The sequence below is a fragment of the Aulonocara sp. 'chitande type north' Nkhata Bay genome, linkage group LG18, assembly GCF_057382095.1.
Source record: "Aulonocara sp. 'chitande type north' Nkhata Bay isolate Kocher_YH1m ecotype deep benthic linkage group LG18, A_spYH_male_GT1.1, whole genome shotgun sequence".
NCBI lineage: Eukaryota > Metazoa > Chordata > Actinopteri > Cichliformes > Cichlidae > Aulonocara > Aulonocara sp. 'chitande type north' Nkhata Bay.
This window is the reverse complement of record NC_141361.1, coordinates 25,493,812-25,513,363: the sequence shown is the minus strand read 5'-3', so window position 1 is coordinate 25,513,363 and position 19,552 is coordinate 25,493,812. Positions and strand designations below refer to the sequence as shown.

At 44.6% G+C, this 19,552-nt stretch overlaps 2 protein-coding genes across 2 annotated transcripts in view; both read left to right on the top strand.

The window, feature by feature from the left end:
* wls (Wnt ligand secretion mediator) overlaps positions 1 to 16,625 on the top strand; it is a 32,733-nt gene extending 16,108 nt beyond the window's left edge. The window contains exons 7-12 of the mRNA XM_086272183.1: positions 12,212 to 12,309; positions 13,162 to 13,225; positions 13,826 to 13,969; positions 14,117 to 14,200; positions 14,311 to 14,479; positions 15,618 to 16,625. Coding sequence (XP_086128309.1) covers positions 12,212 to 12,309; positions 13,162 to 13,225; positions 13,826 to 13,969; positions 14,117 to 14,200; positions 14,311 to 14,479; positions 15,618 to 15,727 — 669 coding nt within the window. The 3' untranslated portion in view covers positions 15,728 to 16,625. The remainder of the gene's footprint in view (positions 1 to 12,211; positions 12,310 to 13,161; positions 13,226 to 13,825; positions 13,970 to 14,116; positions 14,201 to 14,310; positions 14,480 to 15,617) is intronic.
* A 1,457-nt stretch (positions 16,626 to 18,082) lies between these two features.
* gng12a (guanine nucleotide binding protein (G protein), gamma 12a) overlaps positions 18,083 to 19,552 on the top strand; it is a 39,162-nt gene continuing 37,692 nt past the window's right edge. The window contains exon 1 of the mRNA XM_086271355.1: positions 18,083 to 18,463. The gene's annotated coding sequence lies outside the window, so the exon portion shown is untranslated. The remainder of the gene's footprint in view (positions 18,464 to 19,552) is intronic.

Sequence of the window (19,552 nt, the reverse complement as noted above, 5' to 3'; positions counted from 1 at the left end):
GTCATTCTCTGAGATCTGCTGCTGCATCTTCTCAGAGTGCTGATGTTTAGCAATGTCCACTTCTTTAGTGAACCTGTACTTGGCCTCTCTGTAGCAGTCCCTGTCTCCGCTTCTGAACGCCTTTCTCTTTTCCAGCCACAGCTTTTTGAGTTTAGGAGTAAACCAGGGTTTGTCATTGTTATAACTCACCCTGGTGCGTGATGACACAATGCTGTCCTCACAGAAGTGGATATAGGAGGTGACAGTGTCCGTAAACTCGTCCAAGCTGTTAGAAGCAGCCTTCAGTGTGTCCCAGTCTGTAGACTCCAAACACGTGTGTTACGTTCCCCCCGAAGGGGTCTAGGCATGTGAGAGAGGGGACCAGTAACAAATGAGTCCGGAATCAGAATGAAAAAGGAAAACAAACAGAGTTGTTCTGCATCAATAAAACTTTATTACAAAATGGTACAGGTTAACATTAACTTAAAGGGCCGGCAACGCCGTCTTACCAATAACGCCAAAGAAACAAAGAAAACGCTCGCAGCCACGAAAGGCAGGAGGACTACCAAACAAACACAATAAAAAAGGAGGCACTTCCCACACTTCCTACCCTACTCCCCACCACGGGGAGACACTCTCAGGGCCCACAAGCCCGTCTGCTCACTGGTCAGAAAGAGGCTGTCTGTCCAAAATCTAGCACAGAACCGCGTAGAGCCACCGAGGAAAAAGCCACCCTGCTCACAGCTCATCCCCAGTTTAAATAGCCTCAGAGGATGATTGCTGACTGGAGTCAGGTGGCAAACGAGGCTAATCAGCAGCAGCTGTGTCCTGGGGAGAGAGGAGAGTGAGAGAGACAGAGAGGGGTAGGAGTGGCAAGAGGGGTGGAGGCGGGGAGAGTGGGCAAACACCCCACCCACACACTCCCACAGCCTCACAGAACGTAACATTCCCCCCCCCTTACATTGAAGCCCTACCAAAACAACAACAACAACAACAACCTATTGCGAGCTGCGTGAGAGTGCATCAGCCACTATATTGTCAGTACCTTTCTTGTGTATGATCATCAGATTGTAATCCTGGGCCAGGAGTGCCCAGCGCATCAGTCGCTGGTTGTGATTGTACATCCGGTTCAGAAAAACAAGGGGGTTGTGGTCTGTGAACACGGTCACCGGGGAAGCGCTGGAGCCCACATACACTTCAAAGTGCTGCAGAGCTAGAAGCAGAGCTAAGGCTTCCTTCTCTATGGTAGAGTAGTTCAGTTGATGGGGTTTGAACTTTGCAGAGAAATAACAGACCGGATGGCACACACCTTCCTCATCATCCTGCAGCAGGACTGCCCCGGCTCCGGTGGCACTGGCATCGACCTCTAGCTTAAAGGGGCGAGAGAAGTTTGGAGCTGCCAATACAGGGGTGCTGCACAGAAGAGATTTTGCCGACTCAAAGGCATGCTGGCATTCAACTGACCATTCAAAAGGCACCTTTGGGCTACACAGTTTGGTTAGCGGGGTCACGACCACAGAAAAGTTCTTACAGAAACACCGGTAATATCCGGTCATCCCTAGGAACCGCCTTAGTTCCCGTCTGGTGGCTGGACTCGGGTAGTCCAGGATTGCAGCAACCTTCGCCTCCACTGGGCGGACCTGCCCAAACCCCACCTGCTTACCTAGGTAAGTGACGGTTGCCTTACCAAACTCACACTTAGCGAGATTGAGGGTCAACGAGGCCTCGGCTAGCCGCTGAAACACTGTCCTCAGAAGGGACATATGATCTGCCCATGTGTCTGTGTATAGCACCACGTCATCTAGATACACATTGCACTGGGGCACATCTCCCAACACCAACTGCATCAGTCGTTGAAAAGTAGCTGGGGCATTTTTCATGCCAAAGGCCATTACTGTGTATTGCATGAAGTGGTCAGGGGTGACAAATGCAGAAATCTCTGAAGCTCTGGGAGTGAGAGGCACCTGCCAGTAGCCTTTAAGGAGATCGAGTTTGGTGATGAATTTGGCAGGGCCGATGCTGTCAATGCAGTCTTCCATACGAGGAAGCGGAAAAGAGTCAGAGACCGTTACAGCGTTTACCTTCCGATAATCTGTGCAGAAACGGGGTGTGCCATCAGACTTAGGTGTTAGTAGACATGGGGAGCTCCAGGGGCTACAACTAGGTTGTGCCAAGCCGTTTTCTACTAAGTACTCAACTTCTTCTTTCATGACCTCACGTTTGGCGAAGGGGCAACGATATGCATGCTGCTTGATTGGGACTGCGTCTCCAACGTCAATGTCATGCTCACAAACGTGGGTACGCGAGGGTACGTCACTAAAAAGAGACAGGTAGGAGTGCAGCAAGTCAAGTACCTCTTTACACTGGGACGGAGGAAGGTGAGATAGGTTGGCCTCGGCCTTAGCTAAAAAAACAGAATTTGACAACCGCCCACATTGCTGTCCCTCAGAAAGGGTACCCAGATCATCATCACCCTTAACTTCAACACTTAGCAGGGCAACAGGGACTGAACCGGGGACAGCCGTCCCAGCAGTGTCTGATGATTCTGTCATGCTGGTGTCTCTGGTATGGTATGGTTTCAACATGTTGACATGGCATAGGCGAGTCTTCCTTCTGCGTTCTGGGGTGTTGAGAATATAGTTGGTGTCAGACACTTTTTTCACTATCACATAGGGGCCTGAGAAACGAGCCATGAGGGCAGAACTGGGCACGGGCAACAACACAAGAACTTTGTCCCCAGGCTGGAACTGTCTTTCCACTGCTTTTTGATCACATCGTTTTTTCATGTTTGCCTGGGATACACAGAGAGCCTCTTTTGCTAACAAAGTAGCCCGTTGCCACCTGTCCTTGCATGTTTTTACAAACTCCACCACAGTAGTTTTAGGCACACAACCACTGAGAAAACTCTCCTTCAGCACCTTTAGCGGACCCCGCACGTCGTGTCCAAACACCAGGGTAGCTGGGCTGAACCCCAAAGACTCCTGCTTCACATCACGTATAGCGAACAATACAAACGGGACCCCGTCATCCCAGCTTTTTCCGGTGTCGTGGCAATACTTACTCAACATCGCCTTGAGAGTTTGATGCCACCGCTCCAGTGCACCTTGTGACTCTGGGTGATAAGCACTAGACACAGAATGAGAAACTCCAAGGGACCGTAGAGTCCGATTAAAATCCCTGGACATGAAATTGGTACCCTGATCTGTCTGCACGGTTTTCGGGAGGCCAAAGGTGGTAAAGAATTTGACTAGTGCTTTGGTAATGCTTGCTGTCGTGATTTTCCGCAGAGGAATCGCCTCTGGGTATCGAGTGGACACACACATTATGGTTAACAAGAACTGATTCCCTGCCCGCGTCTTTGGTAAGGGGCCAACACAGTCTACCAGGATATGCTCAAAAGGTTCACCGACAGCAGGGATAGGACGTAGGGGGGCGGGGGGCACCGCCTGGTTCGGTTTACCCACAAGCTGGCAAGTGTGACAGGTGTTACAAAACTGCACTACATCTGCTTTCATTGCCGGCCAAAAGAAATGCTGCAGTATACGGTCATATGTTTTAGTGACACCCAAATGACCTGACCATGCGTGATCATGTGCTAACTGCAGCACATGCCACCGCAGACTGGTCGGAACCACCAACTGCCGCACTACGCTCCAGTCTTCTCCAGGCCTTGGGGTCCACTTGCGCATCAATAAACCTTCCCAAACGAAAAATGTCTGCCTCTTGCTCCCCTCACCTCCCTTATCCTGAGCTGCTGCGGTAAAACACTGAACTAATGAAGGGTCTTCTTTCTGAGCCTTCACAAGTGCTTCCCGGGTGAGCAGAAAAGGAGCTCCAGACACAGGAGCTGGCTCAACCACACTGTGAGCTAACTCTAAGGCTCCATTATCTCCCTCATCGGTGCAGGGCATCACATCCTTCTCTAGAATAGAGCCGATCACTGAATCTGACAAATCAACCCCCCCACCTTGTTGCTGGGCACGTGAACGAGTCAGAACGCTCACCGGGAACACATCCGGGTGCTGCAGGCTGAGGGCATCTAACACAGGCTCTATAACAGGATTGTTGGTCACCTCAGGGGTAGGGTAAACTTTCCCACCCGCGATATCATTTCCCATTATAAAATCCACCCCATTAATCGGGAGAGAAGGCCGCACACCCACTGAGAAGAAACCACTCACCAGCTCACTCTGTACCCAGATACGATGGAGGGGAGCAGGCACAAAACTCATCCCAACACCTCTTACAATGATGCTAGAGTCACAGTCAGACTTCTCATTAAATTCAAGCACACTAGCTAGTATGAGGGACTGTGAGCCACCAGTATCACGCAGAATGGTCACTTCACGCTTATCCTCGGTCTTACCAGAAAGCGAAACTATCCCCTTAAAAATGAAAGGCTTAAAACACTCATCCGGGGTCTCAGGGGAAGGGGGCCTACTGACAGGAGGCATGGTTTTAATCAGCCCAACCCCTTTTGGTTTACGTGAAGACGAGACTGATTGTTTCCGTCTGTAAGCTTCACAATCTGCGATCAGGTGGCCAGACTTAAAACAGAAAAAACACTTTCGGTCTGCCTTGGGACGAAACACAAGTACCTCACTCTTTGGGTGCTGTGCAACTGGCACCTCGCTAGCCTTCACTGGGGCATCGCGCCGGTCATACCTACTGACACTGGTTTTATGGACGAGCGCGAACTCATCAGCCAGCGTCGCAGCCTGCTGTAGCGAGGAAACCTTCTGTTCATTAATATATACCGCGATGCGCTCAGCAATGCAGTTCTTAAATTCCTCTATGAGCATTAGTTCCCGGATCGAAGCCAGGTCAGTGGCTTTGCAGGCCGCACACCACCGATCGAAAAGAACACCTTTTTCCCTGGCGAAATCAAGATAGGACTGACCCTGACCTCTTCTCAACCCCCGGAAACGCTGCCTATAGGCTTCTGGGACCAGCTCATAGGCCAGCAGGATAGCCCTTTTCAGCTTGTCATAGTCCAAGCTGTCCTCAGCTGACAACGAGGAACAAACTTCTTGAGCCTTACCCGCCAGCTTACATTGGAGCAAAATGGCCCATGAATCCCGTGGCCAGTGCAAGGCTGTGGCTATTCGTTCAAACGACTCGAAGTAGCTGTCGACCTCAGTGTCACGGAACATCGGAACCAGACGACTGTTTTTCCCTACGTCAAACGGGGTGTCTGCCTGACGAATGGAGGCGGTCGGAGGAAGGGAAACCTGCCGGAGTTCCAGCTGTCGCAACCTCACAGCTGTCTCTGCCTCCACCTCCACCTTCCTCAATTCGACCTCTCTGGCTCTAGCAAGCTCTGCGTCTAAACGCCTAAGCTCCAGCTCTTTCTTTAGCTGGAACTCCCTCTCACGGTCCTCCTTCTCTAACTGGAGACGAGCCAGGCGTACACGGAGCTTAGCATCCTGCTTCGAGCCTTCACTTGATTCAATGGAGAGGGGTTCGAAGCGAGGCAATGTCATGGGTTTGTCCACAGGCAGCCCCTGACCAACAGGTGTCGACACCAATGGACCTACAGCTTGAGCTGACGCCTGCGGAACAGGCTGAGACGCTGCACCATGCTCAAGTGGACTGGCAGATACTGGCAAGGCCACTATCCCTTTCTCCACCAAGCCAGCCACAAGAGCAGCTTTCAGCTCAGCCTTACGCAGAGCTGTGGAAACAGAAATGCTATAACCTGATGCCACCTCATGCAAATCCCTCTTCCTACAGGCGTCCAGTTGGACAAGCGAGGGGTTTTTATTAAACACGGCAATATCAAAGGTAGCCATCAACTCTAAAAACAAAAAACTACCTGAGGCTAACAATAACAACAAAGAAGCACCACCTCCAATACACAAATGAGAAAACAGGCGGGAAAAGTGTGGCCAGAGGTTAACCAATAAATAAAAGTACCGCCGACCCTCTCCCCAGACCTGCCTACTAAAATCTTAGCCTAGTTAGCTTCTGGAGTGTACCAGGCTCGAGGCAACTTTAAAGGCTAAGCATCAAGTGCACAAAGCACCGACAAGCCTACCCCCGACAGGGAACTAATCCCCACCCGGGATTACTCCGAAAATAATAAAGGAAAAATAAAAAATGAGTGCCTGAAGGAGGAGCTTACGCTCAGCTAGACACTCCCCTTTGCTAACTGGAGAGAGAGCGCAGCAGATACCATACAACTAAACAAGCCACCGGCAAACAACTCACTAAAACTCAATTGTTGTTCCTTCCATTCATATCCCGGACGAGCCCCCACATTGTTACGTTCCCCCCGAAGGGGTCTAGGCATGTGAGAGAGGGGACCAGTAACAAATGAGTCCGGAATCAGAATGAAAAAGGAAAACAAACAGAGTTGTTCTGCATCAATAAAACTTTATTACAAAATGGTACAGGTTAACATTAACTTAAAGGGCCGGCAACGCCGTCTTACCAATAACGCCAAAGAAACAAAGAAAACGCTCGCAGCCACGAAAGGCAGGAGGACTACCAAACAAACACAATAAAAAAGGAGGCACTTCCCACACTTCCTACCCTACTCCCCACCACGGGGAGACACTCTCAGGGCCCACAAGCCCGTCTGCTCACTGGTCAGAAAGAGGCTGTCTGTCCAAAATCTAGCACAGAACCGCGTAGAGCCACCGAGGAAAAAGCCACCCTGCTCACAGCTCATCCCCAGTTTAAATAGCCTCAGAGGATGATTGCTGACTGGAGTCAGGTGGCAAACGAGGCTAATCAGCAGCAGCTGTGTCCTGGGGAGAGAGGAGAGTGAGAGAGACAGAGAGGGGTAGGAGTGGCAAGAGGGGTGGAGGCGGGGAGAGTGGGCAAACACCCCACCCACACACTCCCACAGCCTCACAGAACGTAACAACGTGCGAAGCTCCTCCACAGCCTCGTTGCTCCACAGTTTTTTAGTCCTCACGACAGGTTTGGAGAGCTTCAGCCTCTGTCTGTACGCGGGGATTAGGTGGATCATGACGTGGTCAGAAAGTCCGAGTGAAGCGCGGGGCACCGCACGATAGGCCCCGCTGATCGTGCTGTAACAGTGGTCTAATGTCCTCTCCTCTCTGGTCGGGCATTTAATATACTGCTTGTATTTGGGAAGCTCATGGCTCAGATTGGCTTTGTTAAAGTCCCCAAGAGCAATGATGAGAGAGTCCGGGAATGTCCGCTCCATGTGCAGTATCTGCTCCGCGAGTGCGCACTGAGCTGCCTGCGCATCCGCATCTGACAGATGTGAAGAGTTCAATTCAGTGTTTCATTATATGCATATTTGTTTGGGTTTGTTTTCAGTAATGTCAAAAAAACCCACATGGTTCTCATGACTTAAAGCTTTGTTCTTTGAATAAGGACAATAAAACTTGAGTCTTGTCATGGGTTCATGTTAAAAACCTACACGTCACACTATAAAGTTTGGAAAAGTGGTTTTGCCCATTTTATCTTGTTGTCATTTTTGTCCAGGAAACACAGTTCTTTGAAACATTGGTTCTGGGCAGAGAAGAACTGAAGATGTGTGATCTCTGTGTACCAGCCATCAAAATCTTCCCTGAATTTTGCTGTCATCCCACAAAAGAATCGCAGGTCATTTTTATCTGACGTCTGTAATCTGGCCTGGATTGAGGCAGTCACGGAGATGATCAGACATCAGCTTTTTTTTGGTCACCTGAACACAGTGACCATTGTCTTGATGAGCTCCATGTCTGCCTCAGACAGGTTCATCGTCTCTTTGTCCCGCCTCAACTCTCTGGACTGTAGCACAGCAGGCTTTTCTCCTGTTGGCTGGCTGGCTCTGCTCCACTTGTTTTCGTTGGCATGCTAAAGCCTCTGCAGCAATGTCACATCTCTACCTGACACACCTGAGCTTGTACGTGGTGTGGTTCCATGGCCTGTTCTTAAACCTGGTTGCTTGTTCTCAAGGTTTTGCTCTGTACAACCTGTTTATTCTGTTCATTATCTAATTTTGCTTTATGTTAATGTGTAAAAGTTCAAGACAGTTTTGCATGACAGCCGTGATCTGTGCTTGAGCTGATATGATTAACAATGTATGCACAATCACTGTATTTTTCAAATGGGTTTTATCAGATGTTAATAGAAGGGAACATCATATTTTAAAAGTCCCCTGTTGGATCAGAGACTGGTACATTTTACATGTGTGATGCAGATGTTCAGTTGCTCTTGTGAGATCAAAAGCTGACATTTATGGCACTTCATACATTTGAGGCTGTGTTTGTGTAGGGCTCATGTACTTCCCACCTTGTCATACAACAGTATTGTTCCTCCCATTGACAGATGACTTTGGTGAGACTACTAGAGAAGTTTTATCCCAGTACCCGCCCACTTTGCATAAACAAAGTGTGTGTGTGTGTGTGTGTGTGTGTGTGTGTGTGTATTAATTGCACTGTAACACGTAGAGACGCCAGCAAATCACTATACAATGCTAAAGTGTTTGATCATGTTGTTACAAATTTGAACGACAGATTCAGACTGTGTACATGAAGACTTTTCACACCAGGCATTTTGACTAATCAAAACAGAAAAAGATGGTCAGGTGACTACTAAATAATTGATGACTCTGCTGTCTTAAAAAATTCCATACATTAGACAGGTGTGCTTATTATGTTGCCAAACAACTTCCAAATCCTTGGTGTTGGTCTCTGCAGATATCACAGACTTTATTAATTACACTTGTCCTTTTCGTGCTATTACTCATCCAAGTATCTGCTGCACAAAAGTTTATTAGATCTCTCCCTGTCAACATCTAATAGACACACCTTTTGGCATCATTTATAACCTCTGGTGTGTATTAACTCTGAACTCTTTCAGCTTGGTCAACTTGTGCTGAATATTAAACTTCAGTCCTTTCCCAATGCTTTCTTTCTGGATTCAAGTAGCTTACTACCGTAACTACTTGAAGACATTCACGTCGTCTCCTTAAAGCTCTTCTTGTGGCATGATACAGCAGGATCTCTTCATGTAAAGCAGCATGATGAGCCTTTTGGGTCCTTCTGCAGAGAAGTCTCAATATTATGATGGTGCCTGTTGATATTTTCATCTTCGTCTTAATCCTGGGTACAGTGTCTGGACAGAAGTATTGAGGAACACCTCTTAATCTTTGAATTCAGGTGTTTTCAGCTCAGTTGCCACAGTTGTATAAAATTAAGCACCTAGCCAGTCAGTCTGCCTTTACAAACATTTGTCAAAAATGGGTCATTCTAAAGTGCTCACTGAATTTGGGTGTGGTTATGTAATAGGATGCCAGTGTTGTAGCTCAGTCTGTTTTTAATTTTTCCCTCCTTGACATTCAGTGATCAACTGTCAGTGGTATTATTGCACTTTAAGTGTTTAGGAACCATAAAGGTGCTAGAGTGGTTACAGTGTGAGGTTATGGAGTGCTGAGGCACAAGTTGTGTCGCCAAGTCACAAAACTATGCTGGATAACTGCACAGGTCCAAATATCCTCTAGAATTAATCTTTAATCTGAGTAATTTATCACAGTGCTATTTCAGTAGTTACGTCTAAAATTGTTTTACTGTTATGGCATGCATAGGTTCTTTCTCTTCAGCACCCTCTGCTGGTCATAGTGGAAATACTCACCAGCTTTTATTTTGGTGGGGTTTTTCTGTGTTCCTGTGGGTAGAGGAAACAGGAAGCTGGTCGCTTGTTAGCCTGCAGAATATGTTGTTGCTCTTTAAAACGTTTCTGCCTTGGAGAGTTATTGCTTGTGAGTATTAATGTACAACATGTTTACAAGTTTATTTGGTGCATTTCTATTACATAGATTTGTTTAGAAACCAGTTATTTCATGTGCTATGTTTATCTTTGAGGAAGCTAAACTCGCTAAGTTGTATTGTGATCAATACTGAGTCGCTGTTGATTACACATACTATATAACGGTATAGTTCATATCCTAGAAGTGTGTGTAAAGAGGAAAAGACATCTTGTGACATTTACTTTGTGTTTGTTTTTAGTTTTACGGGAAGAAAAGGATGTCAATCATTGAACTACTGACGAAGTAAAAAGCCTTAAACTTACTTCTGCCTCCAATGTTCATTGGAACCGTTAGCTGTCTGTCAAGTTGGGCAAAGGGACGCACAATAAGGACAGAACATTTACTAACAAATCAAAGAATCTGTATTTCTGTGTGTCCTTCACCTGTCTGTCACAAATCTACCTCACACTCACTGAATGTACTGCTAATGTTGTTCGGATGAAATATTTGGTATTTTTCCTATTTCTTGGAAATCAATGGATGGAGCCTGTTTCTCCTGTGAACAGGCATCATCAAATGTGAGATGTCACAGGTCAGAGAATTTTGCAACTACTGAAGCTTGATTTACAGTGGGGCAAAAAAGTATTTAGTCAGCCACCGATTGTGCAAGTTCCCCCACCTAAAATGATGACAGAGGTCAGTAATTTGCACCAGAGGTACACTTCAACTGTGAGAGACAGAATGTGAAAAACAAATCCATGAATCTACATGGTAGGATTTGTAAAGAATTTATTCGTAAATCAGGGTGGAAAATAAGTATTTGGTCAATAACAAAAATACAACTCATTACTTTGTAACATAACCTTTGTTGGCAATAACAGAGGTCAAACGTTTACTATAGGTCTTTACCAGGTTTGCACACACAGTAGCTGGTATTTTGGCCCATTCCTCCATGCAGATCTTCTCGAGAGCAGTGATGTTTTGGGGCTGTCGCCGAGCAACACGGACTTTCAGCTCCCGCCACAGATTTTCTATGGGGTTGAGGTCTGGAGACTGGCTAGGCCACTCCAGGACTTTCAAATGCTTCTTACGGAGCCACTCCTTTGTTGCCCGGGCGGTGTGCTTTGGATCATTGTCATGTTGGAAGACCCAGCCTCATTTCATCTTCAAAGTTCCCACTGATGGAAGGAGGTTTTGGCTCAAAATCTCACGATACATGGCCCCATTCATTCTGTCCTTAACACGGATCAGTCGTCCTGTCCCCTTGGCAGAAAAACAGCCCCATAGCATGATGTTTCCACCCCCATGCTTCACAGTAGGTATGGTGTTCTTGGGATGCAACTCAGTATTCTTCTTCCTCCAAACACGACGAGTTGAGTTTATACCAAAAAGTTCTACTTTGGTTTCATCTGACCACATGACATTCTCCCAATCCTCTGCTGTATCATCCATGTGCTCTCTGGCAAACTTCAGACGGGCCTGGACATGCACTGGCTTCAGCAGCGGAACACGTCTGGCACTGCGGGATTTGATTCCCTGCCGTTGTAGTGTGTTACTGATGGTGACCTTTGTTACTTTGGTCCCAGCTCTCTGCAGGTCATTCACCAGGTCCCCCCGTGTGGTTCTGGGATCTTTGCTCACCGTTCTCATGATCATTTTGACCCCACGGGATGAGATCTTGCGTGGAGCCCCAGATCGAGGGAGATTATCAGTGGTCTTGTATGTCTTCCATTTTCTGATGATTGCTCCCACAGTTGATTTTTTCACACCAAGCTGCTTGCCTATTGTAGATTCACTCTTCCCGGTCTGGTGCAGGTCTACAATACTTTTCCTGGTGTCCTTCGAAAGCTCTTTGGTCTTGGCCATGGCGGAGTTTGGAGTCTGACTGTTTGAGGCTGTGGACAGGTGTCTTTTATACAGATGATGAGTTCAAACAGGTGCCATTCATACAGGTAACGAGTGGGGGACAGAAAAGCTTCTTACAGAAGACGTTACAGGTCTGTGAGAGCCAGAGATTTTCCTTGTTTGAGGTGACCAAATACTTATTTTCCACCCTAATTTACGAATAAATTCTTTACAAATCCTACCATGTGAATTCATGGATTTTTTTTTTTTCACATTCTGTCTCTCACAGTTGAAGTGTACCTCTGGTGCAAATTACTGACCTCTGTCATCATTTTAAGTGGGGGAACTTGCACAATCGGTGGCTGACTAAATACTTTTTTGCCCCACTGTAGGTCTTCGTAGTATCAGAAGTTATCATAGTTTCTAAATTACCCTCCACTGACTGTGAGATCTACATTTGCTGGCTAACATGTCTGTGACAGTGAGCACAGACATTAGTTGATTTTTAAGATCGCAGTCCAGTCAATCAGTCAATCACAAATCAAAAACTCTGATGAAGATGGTGTGTTTATAAAAGGACATCTGTTTCATCTATAGCATGGCCATTCCTCGAGAAGGTAGCATGCAGTAAGTGATGAAATGTGAAAAACATCTGTCTGTTTTGTGCTTCTCTTTCAGGACCAGACAGAGAGGAACCGTTTCTCAATTTACTGGAAGCAGGTCGGACCTGTCGTGTTTGGTTCCTTCTGCCTCTTTATCTTTGACATGTGTGAGAGGTGAGACTAAGTTTTCATTAAACACAGTTTTAAATAACCATATTAAAACGGAGTATGTCCATTGCATTATAGAGGTGCGTTTACAGCAAACCACAGACGGTATAAAAGATGGACGTAGCCACCGTGACCTCACTCATTGGTTGGCAAAGTCTTGTTTATGAACCTTTGAACTGGGCGTTTTTTGCGGTCTCTGTTTGGAAACCAGACGTACAGGGAATGGATTGATTTGATAACAGCTGAAGACAATGCATGCTCATTGGCTACTGATTTGTTACTCACAAGCTGTTAGCCAATCGATATACCCTAGATCAGCGGTCCCCAACCCCAGTCGTTTGGTACCAGGCTGCAAGAGTTGAGGCCCGGGGGGGAGGGAATTTCTGGAATTTTTATCTTTTTTGTTTTTTTATTGTTTTTATGCTTAACTTGGTTTCCCTGGGTCTTTATCCGTGACACCTTAAAGACCGGTCCGTGAAAATATTGTCAGACATAAACTGGTTCGTGGCGCAAAAAAGGTTGGGGACCGCTGCCCTAGATAATGCCCCGTTTTAACTCCTATGAGCATATTCTATGCAAGTTTTGTGATTTATTTACATGACACTATTAATTGAGTCCAGATACTCATCAGGAGACTATATAATTTCTTTTTTCAAACCACAATAGTCACTCCTTATTTGCAACTGCTATGGCTAATTGTTCAAAATTAGTTAAATGTACTGCATTGTACCAGTATTTTTCTTTTCCATGGGTTGTGTGTTATCATATTACTCCTTCGAAGTGTGTCTGTATATAAAAAAAGATTTCTGTCATACTTGATGTTTGTTTTTTTTATTTATTTATTTTTCTCCTCCTTAGAGGTGTCCAGCTGAAAAATCCCTTCTACAGCATCTGGGCTTCGGACATAGGAACAGAGCTGGCTGTATCCTTTTTATGACCAAATGTTGAACATTCATTAGGGAGAAATGATGACAGTGGAGACCCTATGGCAGAGTAAATTACCAAAGCATGACTTCTGAGTTTAGCATGAATAAACATTGTTATGGTTGATCTTCTGCTTCATTTGTTGGAACAGATTAATTTCCTCATTGATACTATGCCAGCTTCCAAACTGCACTTGGCTTCTGCACAAACTGGCAACTGTATTCTCTTGACTAATATGATGATATGAAACATTCAGTTATGCCATATGTGCATTGCTGAGGGTTCTTGTGTTTACGTGTGCATATCCATTTTTGTTTGCTTGGCGATCTGATTGATGTAAAATTCATCAGCACACAACCTTTTATTTTTTTGGTCACCTTAGCTGCTTTAAAATATATTATACAATGATCCATAACTGCATGAATAGAGTTGTGGGTTTATGAGTATAACTTTATAAGTTTTTTCACCTCAGACATTATTGTGAAAATGTGTTTTGTAAGTTTAAATTTGTGGAACCTTTTCATCTATTTTCACTATTAGTAGTACGACTACGACTACTACGACGACTACTACTTACTTCCTTGACAAGTTTCCTTAGATGGCTTTCATAATTGTGGCAGGGATCTGTGCGTGTCTCTACTTTCTCTTCCTCTGTTTCATGGTTTTTCAAGTCTTCCGCAACATTAGTGGCAAGAGGATGTCCCTCCCTGCCATGTCTAAGGCCAGACAGCTTCACTATGAGGTGTGTGTCTGCGGTTTAGTTAGTTTGTCATGCCAGTGTGTTTAGATCTAGGTTTTTTTATTATCTTACACACACATTAATGCACTCCTAACAGTGTTGTGACGCTTAATGTTTTCTTACTAAGTAATCCCACTGTCATCATTTTAGGGTCTGATTTTTAGGTTCAAATTCCTCATGCTGGTCACTCTGGCCTGTGCTGCACTGACAGTGATCTTCTTCATCATAAGTCAGGTGAGTCTCATTCATAAAGTTACGGAATCTGTTGTGTCTCAGAGTAAGGGCCAGTTACGACATTGAAAGGACAAAATCATTAAAAATGATCTCTCTTGGTTTTGGTCCAGGTGAATGAAGGTCACTGGCACTGGGGAGAACACACAGTGCAGGTGAACAGCGCCTTCTTCACTGGCATCTACGGTATGTGGAATCTGTACGTGTTCGCCATCATGTTTCTCTATGCACCGTCTCACAAACACTATGGAGATGAGCAGTCAAGTGGTCAGTGCATCACTGGTAAGTACACCTTTCTACTTGCCTTATAATTAACCCGCTTTTTTATTTTTTTATTTTGGTCTCTAAAAATTACCAAATCATGGCAATAAATTATTGATAAGGCTAGTTTTTATTTCTTGCTCCTAGACGTAACCCCTTTCTCTTCATTGTATTAAAGCTGAATTTTATTAATGCAGGCAGCACGGTGGCACGGTGGTTAGCACTGTTGCCGCACAGCAAGAAGATCCTGAGTTCAATTCCACCATCAGGCCGGGGTCTTTCTGTGTGGAGTTTGCATGTTCTCCCCGTGTTTGCGTGGGTTCCCTCCGGGTACTCCGGCTTCCTCCCACCGTCCAAAAACATGCAGTTAGTGGGGATAGGTTAATTGGAAAATCCAAATTGCCATTAGGTGTGAATGTGCGAGTGAATGTGAGTGCGAATGGTTGTCTGTCCCTGTGTGTTGGCCCTGCGACAGACTGGCGACCTGTCCAGAGTGTACCCCGCCTCTCGCCCTATGACAGCTGGGATAGGCTCCAGCGCCCCCCGCGACCCTGAAAAGGATAAGCGGAAGCGAATGGATGGATGGATTTTATTAATGCCCCCAGTAGCTCTTACTTCAATCTAATAGAGAGCAAGTATCTGTCTCCTCTTGTAAAGCTGCCTATTCATCCAAAGTTTGTTTTTTGGAGTGAGTGAGAAAGGCTTGATTCCCAGGGGAAAGAAGGGTCTCTTTGGCCTGAGAGTGAGATTCTAATGGACACCAGGCTTCCTTCCAGGCGGAAAAGAAGGGAACAGTGAAGAGAGGGGGTGGGGCGAAGAGCAAGGAAGTAATGAAAACCATCCATCCATCTCCTGACGTCAGTGGCATGAGAGAGAGAAAAAGAGGGTTTGAAGTTTGGAAGCTTTCCCTGAAGTGCGTCAAGGGGTCTCGTGGGAGGAGCAGCTCTCTCCAAGCTTCACTCTCCATGTTTTGATTTACTTTTTCAGCTCTCTAGTTTCACTTCTGCTTTGCGCAAGCTGAGAGTGTTTATGTAAATGAAATTCAGCTTAAGCAGCTTGATATGCAACAGACTCCTGCCTGCAGTAATGTAAAGTTGGAAAAAGCCCAAAAAGGACTAAAGATGTCCTGAAAAATGTGATGATGATGTTTTATGTGCAGGTGATGGCGGAGCGAACAGCGGCGAAGACCTCCATCTGACCACAACTATCACGCATCTCGATGGTCCCACTGTGGTCTACAAGATGACTGGCAAAGAAGCCCAGGAATAGATTTAACACTGTTACGCAGACTCCCATCTACTCTCTGCTCCACCACTGATGTATATGTAATCAAACAGGCTTCCTCTTTATGTCTGAAGTGGCTCTAAAATGGGATCGACAATCCACCTTGCATGCAATTACCATCACCCCGAAATTGCTCTCTGGCATCAAACCACGAGGTTGTTTAAAAGCCAGTATGTTCCCAAAGTGTCTTTTTGTATTTGTAAAGGCTGAATATCAGCACTCCTATCAGTCCTGTTCATTTCACGGTGGAATTTCTTCTCACATTTCATACTTTATTGTAAACTATGTGGTGTTTGTTAATGTTGCACAATACCTTTCACACAAAGTCTGGTACTGAAAAAGCTGCTTTACAGGGAGACGAAAGCAGTTCTTTGTGGCGTGAGCCGCTGTCGCACTCCTGTGCCATTTGTTTTAAAAACCTGAGCTGACGAAGACCGACTGCAAGATGTTTTAGACACGTGGTTTGATTTTCTGCTTTATTAGGGGGCGTTTTCTCATTCAAGGCGTTCAGAACCTGTCACAAACGTATGTGTCATAGAAAGTAGATCATATGGAGTACTGCTGTCACAATTAGTCATTCAAGTCCTTTTAAAAAAAACAAAACAAAACAAAACAAAAAAAATATATATATATATCTATCTCACTGGGGAAATGTACAGACCATAGCCACATTGGGAAATGCATACTGTATGTTTATTTGGTTACAATGTCGATATCTATTTTTCATAAAGTGCTTATTTTCAACTTCACAAAATATATGCATCCAGCTCTATCAATATTTTTGAAGTTGATTGTAGCCTATTACACTTTTTTTTTTTTTTTAAGTTTAGTCTCTTTTATTTGCTTTTTATGCTGATTTAAATAAAAACTTTTACTTAATGTGTGTATTGTTAAGACTTTTTCTTTTAATTCAGACCAACCAAAGAAATAAAAATGTGTTTTTGTGAAGGGTTTTAATGCATAAACCGTTGGACACTTCTGCTGCACACAGAAAGGAAAGAGTGCGCCTCAGCAAGGCTAACAGCAGAATGACAGTGCTGCTTTCACTTTTGTCAAGTTAGCTGGAGACTTTTGGTGTAACAGGAAACAGATTCAGTGTTTATTCTAAACATTAAGAATAAGGGAAAATCTTTACTGTGTTTCATTGAGAATTTTCTTGCATATCTGCATGTTGGTCCCAGAGAGGACTTTGGTACTCTGAATGCAGCTTTCTGTGTTGCTACTACTGAGTATATCTTGATTAGAAATTTTCTTTCCGGGTTATAGTTGATGTAAAACCAAGTAAAACTGTATTTTTTCTGTGTAGTTTGTTACCAATGCTTTGTTTTGTTTTTCTTTTTAATCCTTATTTTTTACATTAGTTTTTGTTACTGTTGATGTTTAATTTAGTGTTTTTAAATAATATGCTGAGTATTTTTTTGGTCTTTTTGTTTTGTTTCGGGTTTTTTTGTTTGTTTGTTTGTTTTAGCATGCATGTAGCATGATTAAACACGTTCAGAGTAGGTAATACAATACAGACAGAACTTTTGAGTTGATTCTCATATATACTAACCAGCTGCGTTCTTGTGGAAAAGCTGCTTATATCTAACCAGCCATTCCCATGTCATCACACCGAATGCATTAGGCAGGTAAACAAAGTCAAGGCAACATTCTGAAATACAAACCGGACAACAGAATAGGGAAGAAAAAAGATTTAAGTGACTTTGTGGTTGTTGGGTGTCAGGCTGCTCTAAGTAGTTTGGAAACTGATGATCTACTGGGATTTTTCCACACAACCATGTCTGGGGGTTTACAGAGAAAGGTTTGAAAATATCCAGAAATCTGGATTAAAATTGTCTGGTTAATGTCAGAGGACAATGGCTAGACTGCTTCAGGCTCATACTAGAAGAAAATCTCTAAAGGCACCGCGCACTGAATTTTAAAGCAGCAGTAGACGACCACCAGATATTCCTGTCAGCTAAAGACAGAAAACGAAGGCTGCAATTCACACAGGAAAAGGGAATCCACCAAAGCACTAGCATGTACCTAATAAAGTGGCCCGTGACTTTAGACTTCCAATTCTCAATGAATATTTACACCAGGACCTCACTGACTAAAATATAAACCATTTCCCGTGTGCTTTAATTTTATTAATTTTTTATAATTAAGAGTGTTTATTAGAAATGCATTTCTCGTTATCTGTGGCAACCGATGCAGAAATAACAGCAAATTTACATTTAAAAGGCCAACTTTACACTTAGCTTTTTAGATTAAATTCGATGTAATAATGCAGTAGCTTAGACTGCTCGACTTTCATTTTATTGTGAAATTTTACGGAAGTCGCGTCTGAGCGGTGGGTAGCTTGAAGCTGGCGGTCGTCCTGCGTTTCGGTTGGTCCGCCTCTCTCCCGACAAAATTCGGCTGTTCTCGACGCAAAGCGTCCAAGTGGAGGAAAAGGAAAGAAAAGGGGGAAGCTGGCGAAGAAGAAAAAGTAAACCACAATTAAAAGAAATTAGCTCTAAACGTCCGCAGAAAGTGAAAGCTGAGCTTGGAAGTCGACGGCGAGGTCTCCGCTGAGCTTGTTTTCCACAGTCTGTGGTGTAAACACGTTAGTGTAGTTCTGACATTGCGCCGTGAGAGACAGAGCTGAGGGAAAGGTCTCCTCCCAGTCTGTTGACGGAGACAGTTTGGCTTCAGTGGAAGGAGACACGGCTATACCTGACTGCACAGTACACCGGCCAGGTAAGACCGCAAACATGTTGATAAAATGTCACATTAGTAGCCGATATAACGAGCTTTACGCTGAAGCAACAGTTGGTCTCAATCTGTTCTACTATGAGACATATTTACTGTCAGCTGCCAGCTTTCACAGTCTCCCTCCGCCTGTGCAACACTTAGGTGGCACCACAGACAGTTTAGACACACAAATGTTATTTCTGCAGTTGTGTGTCTACAAAGAAATGTGTGATTCGTTTGGTATTCAACAGGTGAAAAGCTTTTAACTGAAGGTTTGTTCAACACACTGCTGCCTTCTGCCCCGATTATTCCCCAAAGGCCCCACCTACTGTGTTTGCCACATAGTGACTTATTTTGAAAAGCAGATAGATTATTCTAGAAGAGAAAATAAAACCAAGCCACTTCCTTCATGGCAAATCAGATGTATAATGGGTAGGGACATTACTAGTGTAAGCCCACCACGAACCAGTTCTGAGCCTGGGAAGTGGCTGAGATGTTTACATGGGGCATCAACAGTTCAGGCCATTAGGAGGACAGAATACAGACCAGCCATTGATAAGCCCAACTCATTAGTACCCCATTCACTGCCATCAAAGCTTCCTCTCGACATGAGTGGATCACACCGCACACAGTGGAAGCCCAGGAGCATACATTTCCTGTCTTCACGTTCCTGACATGCCATGAAGTTTTATTTTGAAGGAGTGAACTGCCTCAGAAGTCAGAAGAGATGAAGTGACCGAATCTGTGCCACTGCTTTATCCCATTATAGAAGCTTTTAAGTTTACTGTTTCATTAATGAAGGAACTGACAGCCCTACAGTGCTGGGTCCAGTCATAAGGCTGCTATTATGCTATTACATGGAACAGACTCTTTAAAAAAAAAAAAAAAACTTATTTTCAGCTCTTTAAAAAAAAAAAATGACAGAACAGCTCCTCAGATGAGATTTGGGATGGTTTCAACGTGTTATCACCTAAAAAAAAAAACATTGATTCTTTTTTAGCGGCACCCGCTGCATTTGTAGTTGTGTGAGTAGGTTAGCTGGATAGCTGGCAGGATTTAGTATGACGTGTGATGCATGTAAATTGATTAGTAACA